Here is a 6,297-nt window from a genome sequence, read left to right as displayed (position 1 = left end):
GTTTTTTTAATTATTATTTCATATACGGAATTTACTTTTTTTCACGCACTTTTTTCATTCTTTTCCATCTAAGAGCACATCCCCAATGGTTGAGCAAAAGGATTTGCCTGCAAATTTTAAAAAATTCAAGCTATTTGCTCAACCAGAGTGCTCCACATAGACTAGCTTAGTTTGAGCAATTAGCTCCATGAAGCTAGTAGCTCAAATTGACCAACAAAGAGATACTCCCTCCTATTTACCATTTTCTTCCCTATTTCCTTATTCGGATTATTCGGGTTTTCTTCCCTATTTCCTTTTTTGGGTTGATTTGTGTGGTCCAAATAAAATTACATGTGGGGTAGTGTGTTTTGTGTGGTCCAAAATTGATTTCTTATTCCTTGTGCAAGAACAAAATGGGAAGAATATAGTGAATAGGAGGGAGTATATTATACCCCTATATGCCCATAAAAGAGATGTATGTGGGTCCATCTAAGCAACAACTGTAGTAGTTTAACGTTTGGGAAAGTTTGAAACTTAGAAATGTTGTAGCTTAGCATCTTCAATGGTAAGTTAGTTACCTTTACCACATCAACTTTTTAAACTACAATAATTTTAAGCTATAATTTGCTCCAATGGTTTAGCCAACTTACTAATAGCTTGATTGGACTCACTTAACACACTTTTCTATTTATTTATTTAATTTCCAAATTTTCAACATAAAATTAAAATTTAATTAATATGGCCACTATTTTCTTATTGGGTACATATATCTAGTGGGTTCATTTAAGCAAGTAGCTTGGACTACTCCAATGGTTAAGCTACTAGCTTACAATTTTATAAAATTGCAAGCAAGTCCTCAAGCTAAACCATTGGAGATGCTCTAATAATCTAATTGCTACAAGTTAGCTTAACCTAACCAAATTAACTTTCATATCAATTTTTTTTTTTTTACTTAAACCTAATAATCTAATTGCTCCAAGTACTCTCCGAATTAATTTATAGGTTTTATCAATTATTAATAATATTTGCCGGGTTTTATTTAATTTATCAAAGTTTGTTTGTTAAAGGACGAAATTAGGGTTTATACGGTACTGTATAGCGGTGAGGGTGGTGCGAATTCCCGATGGTCGACGCGGTAGGTGGTGCGATTTACCTGAATGTGAACTAAGTCTTTGACAACCTTCTTAACCGCAGAAATAAACATTCTCTTTACCAGTTCACCTGCATCATGGATAAGGATGACTGATAAGTGAATGACAATGGGTGGGATATGGATGAGGTGAAGTCATATTCATATCCTACCCTCATCCATATCCTACCCTCATCCATTTATTCATCCACATTTATATCCACCGGGTGAAACGGGCAGTTGTTGGATATTTTCACTCTTATAAATTAAAGACAATAATATCGAAAAAAAATTAAGATAAAATTAAAAAGTGTACAACACCAAATAAATCATCTTACATATTGGAGTACAAGTACACTAATTTTAGACAACGATAAAATTATGTGAATAAGATACCACAGAGAGAAGAGATGATTTGAGATGAAAATTGAGATTGGAGATCGATCAGTGTATCCGTAATTAATAACATTAGTAAATAGAAGAGTGGACTAGTGGAGTTAGACTCTTATTAGTGGGCTAAGAATTACTTTGGTAAGAAAAGCCAAGTAAAATTTGCAAAGTTTTTTAAAAGAAATTTTAAGTTATTATTTTTAATCTAAATAATTATTAATTTTTTCAAAAAATTAACTATAAACATTGATTTAGTATATCCACTGAGTGGTTAATAAATTATGATCTATATTCAACCCTAAATTTACCCATATTCATATCCCTCCCTAAATTCAATAAAAATCGTCATCCATATCCCACCCACTTAATTTCGGGTGGATAGTGACACTGCTATCCGTAATCATGAAGAGCGTGTCAAATTGCCGAGCAGACTACACGTTCTACCCAAACAGGACTACTTAAGAAACAACACTATATGAGACATCTAAAATAAGACTGCCGCCATTCAACTCCACTTGGTACATTTGCCTCCATTCAACGCTTATTTTACATCATAAATATTTCCTCGCGTTTGTTATCTTTAACTACACATTTATAAAATAAAAATAAAAATTAATGTTCATCTCATGGTATATTGAGCGAGGGAGATTAGCAAAAAAAAAATGACAAGGTAAATTCATAAAAAACAAGAGAGTAAATTGTGTAGGTGAAAAGCAGGAGCCATATATGAGGAAGCTTATCGTAAAAGAGAGTAGCCAGCATTGGCAGAAATGGGAAGCATGAGTAAGATAGGACTATGTTATTGTCCAACTCCTACCAAGCTTACAACTTCAACTCCATTATCATCTAAACTCAAACCTTCATTATGCAATTACAATAATAATACTAATAATACTAATAATAATAATAATAATAATAATACTCTTTCTCACATCCAAACTTCTGGCCTCATTGCTTGCCTTCGTGCCCCCAGGTATTTTCTCTATTATATATAGCAGTAATTCTTGTGTGGGCCGGTCTCACTATTACTAAATTTTGATGACTACTCTTATCATAAGACCGTCCCACATTATAATTTATGTACGTCAACTAATATTCAATTTTAATAACTACTCTTATCATGAGACCGTCCCATTTAATTTTAATTGTGTTCAATGTTTCAGTGCGGAGCTAGCAATTGGAGCTGCACGAGCTGCATTAAACAGTGGAATCCAAGTTGTGAGTTTTTCTTTTGGATTTAGATATCTTCATTCCCAACTTAGTTGTTTTGAATTGAATTTCAATTTCAATGTGTCATGTGTGTAGTTGGAAGTGGTGATGTCTACTCCAGATGTATTTGAGGTTGTTCTGCTCATCATGTGATTTAATTTCCTCGCTTTTTAATTAACTTTATTGTTTTTGCTAATTGTCCTTTCCTCTTTGTTGTAGGTTTTACACCAACTACTCAAGGAGTATCCAACAATCACATTAGGGGTTACATTACCACCTTTCCTCGTTTCTTAATCCCATCGTTATTAATAGGAATAATTAACTATTCTTATTACGCTCCCTCACTCAAATGACCATTGAGCTTGAAGAGAGAGTTTTGAGGTGCTAGGATTCGAACCCGTGACCTAACATTTAGGTCACGATGCTCTGATACCATGATAGATGAACCATCTCAACCAAAACCGATAATTGTCATCATGTGTTTTAGGTTGGAACAATTCTAAAAGCCGAGGATGCTAAAGAAGCAATAAAGGTTGGTGCCAAGTTCCTCATGAGTCCTGTAATGATTCAGGTACATACATACATACCCTCTCTTAACTGTATGTTAAGCCGCCTTGCATATATATCAGTATCCGACACTTAATAATTAATACACGGTGTTCTCTCAACAGGATATATTATTGAATATCAAAGATGATGAAGTTTTATACATACCTGGTGTCATGACTCCAACAGAAGTATGCTTATTGGTGGTTAACTGTTTTATTATTATTGAACATTCACAAATTAAACATTAATTTAATTAATTCCACTATTGATTTTGCAGATATTGACTGCTTATAATGCTGGTGCCATAATAGTGAAGGTGCATTTGTCTTTCTTTCGCTACACATAATCTCGTAAATAGGACAATCAAGGGAACTTATTTATAACATGCTCTTGTTCGGACAGCTCTACCCTGTGTCTGCATTAGGTGGTGTTGAGTACATAGCGGCTCTCAAGAAGCCTTTCGGTCATATCCCCATGGTTGCTTCTCAGGGAATCAGTATAGGTACTGACTCTCATTCACATTTTGTCTTTAAAATTTGTGAGTTTATCTTACCTTTTGTAGGGTAGGATAAATAATGTAAATAATTTTATTCCTTGCAGGTCAAATTCGGGAATACATCATACGAGGAGCATCTGCAGTAGTCCTATCTGATGCCATTTTTGAGGAAGAATCGGTTAAACAAGGCAACTTTGATTGTATATCTCAACGAGCGCGGCTTGCAGCTTCAGTGGCCAATGAAGCTGTGAAACATCGTAGAATGGTACAAGGTCTATGACCTTGTAGCTTCAGTTCTCTTGGGCAAAAACTTGTATAAGCTGAGTTTCGTCATATGTTTACGTTTGCTTCTGAATCGGTCTGTTATCATCTCACAAGCGATAGGAGTAGGAGTATTTATAATAAGTGTGTTAGAGTATCGTCAAAATAGTGAGGTCCTCCGACCCCCGGTCATATGGGTATACGCCGAGGTCTTCCCGAGTTCGGACGCTCACAGAAAAGAGTAAGGTTCAATGTTTAAGGCATCAACTCTATTTGGCAAAGAATGAGTTCATTCTACATGTAATTAACCTTTTGATTTTTTATGGTGTGCCCTTCAAATTTGCTTAAACTTATAGGTCATGTGTTCAAACAATGTACTAAAGTGTTATGTGCAACTATTAGACTTGACTTGGTAGATTGATCGTCCTCATGTAAATCAGGATGATCAGTTATTTCTGATATGGTTCAATATATATTACTATGTTTTTTCTTCTTTAATCTTTATGATTTTATTTTATTAAATTAGTTGAAGTATGTAAGAATATGGAAAATATTCTTATTAATATTAGTAATATTGTAAATATATGATCTTGATGTTTTAGGTAATGTAACTATAGTTACCTAATATTAGGAAAATAGTTAGGAAAGATAGGTTTTGGAGATCTACTAGAATTGTATAAAGAGTCATGATGTACGTTTGTTTTGTTTATCAAGCATAATAACACAATTACATCTCATACTCTCTTCATATTTTCACATGGTATCGTGAGCCTTAAACGATCCAGCAAAAATAAAGATACATAAGTCAGAAACGTTCACCATGCCTGGTGACGGAGGAATAGGCGGGAGTGGTCCAAAGACGATTCCCATAACATCGCCTCTTTATCTTCATCCCTCTAACAATCCTAATTTGAATGTCACGCAAATCGTATTTGATGGCAATAATTATGAAATGTGGGCAGATGCTGTCAAAAACGGTTTGGATGCAAAAAATAAGTTAGCTTTCATCGAAGGCAAAGTTAAGCAACCGGAGATGGATGGAGATGAAGAAAGTCTTGAGGCGGTTGCCTGGAGACAATGCACTGCAATGTTACGAGCATGGCTTCGGAATGTTATTGACCCAAAACTACATCCAAGTATAACCTTTACGCAACCCATTAAAGATGTGTGGGACGAGTTGCGTGACAGGTACTCAGCGGGCAATGCACCGAGGGTACATCAGTTGAAGAGTGAATTGAATGAATGTAAACAGGGAAAAGATACAGTGGTAGAATACTACACGAAATTGAAGACGATATGGGATGAATTGGCGAATTACAGCAAGATTAAGTCTTGCACATGTGGAGCAGCAGCTTCAATAGCGAAAGAGCGAGAGGAAGAACGGGTACATCAATTTTTAATGGGATTAGATTCGAAGTTATATGGCAATATTCGAACTAATCTGTTGATGGAAGACCCAATAGCTAGTCTGAGTCGTGTTTATGCCGTGACTTTGAGAGAACAAAGGCATGCTTCCCTTACCAAAGTAAAGAAGGAGAGACATGAGGCAGCCATGGCAGCGAGAACATACGGAGGTGGAAAAGGACAGGGGCAGATGGCAAAGATGGACAGTGATGACGAAGTACCGCCCCCTCAATGCACTCACTGTGGAAAATTCTACCACACGGAAGACAATTGCTATGATAAATACGGACATGAGGTGGTGAAGGCAAGAGATAGAGGAAGAGGACGAAGAGGAGCAGGGTCTTACCGTGGCACTGGTACCCGTGGCAGAGGCAGGGGGCGTGGACAGAGCAGCACACATCAAGCCAATGCAATGATGGGAGGATCTGCAGGAAAGCAGAATGACGCGACAAAGACGAACATTCCCTTCACTGATGCAGAAATAAAAAGGCTCCGGATTCTGATAAGTGCAAGCCCAGAAGGAAGCGACAAATTACAAGGTATGAAAGTTACAGTTGATGTCGAGTGGTTAATAGATAGCGGGGCGTCTCATCACATGACAGGTAGATGAGACTTGCTGAAAAATTCATGGGTCGAGAGCCTGTCAAGCGTGAGCTTACCTGATGGACGAAGGGTTGAAGCAAGCATCCATGGGGAAGTTCAATTAGGAGAAAAATTCATTTTGAAAGATGTCTTATATGTGCCTTCGCTTACATGTGACCTCATTTCCGTTCAACGGTTAATTCATGAAAACAATTGCGTAATAACATTCTATCCTGATTATTGTGTAATGCAGGAACAGACTTCGAGGACGGAGATTGGACGGGATGAGCATCGATAA

At 36.5% G+C, this 6,297-nt stretch overlaps 1 protein-coding gene across 3 annotated transcripts; it reads left to right on the top strand.

Moving 5' to 3' along the window:
* The first annotated feature begins 2,200 nt into the window (after positions 1-2,200).
* LOC141598577 (uncharacterized) lies at positions 2,201-4,428 on the top strand. Of its 3 annotated transcripts, XM_074418264.1 has the most exons (9): positions 2,204-2,471; positions 2,662-2,716; positions 2,804-2,839; positions 2,927-2,971; positions 3,195-3,278; positions 3,379-3,444; positions 3,534-3,572; positions 3,659-3,758; positions 3,857-4,428. In XM_074418264.1, the coding sequence occupies exons 1-9, from the start codon at positions 2,269-2,271 to the stop codon at positions 4,030-4,032; spliced, it is 804 nt and encodes a 267-aa protein (XP_074274365.1). In that variant the 5' UTR covers positions 2,204-2,268; the 3' UTR covers positions 4,033-4,428. The 3 variants fall into 3 exon arrangements, with proteins under 3 accessions (XP_074274373.1, XP_074274381.1, XP_074274365.1); XM_074418272.1 differs by lacking the exon at positions 2,804-2,839 and having other exon boundaries at positions 2,201-2,471; positions 3,857-4,387; XM_074418280.1 differs by lacking the exon at positions 2,927-2,971 and having other exon boundaries at positions 2,201-2,471; positions 3,857-4,387.
* The last annotated feature ends 1,869 nt before the right edge of the window (positions 4,429-6,297 follow it).

This window comes from Silene latifolia, chromosome 1, assembly GCF_048544455.1.
Source record: "Silene latifolia isolate original U9 population chromosome 1, ASM4854445v1, whole genome shotgun sequence".
NCBI classification, from domain to species: domain Eukaryota; kingdom Viridiplantae; phylum Streptophyta; class Magnoliopsida; order Caryophyllales; family Caryophyllaceae; genus Silene; species Silene latifolia.
This window is presented reverse-complemented; position numbering and strand designations above follow the sequence as displayed.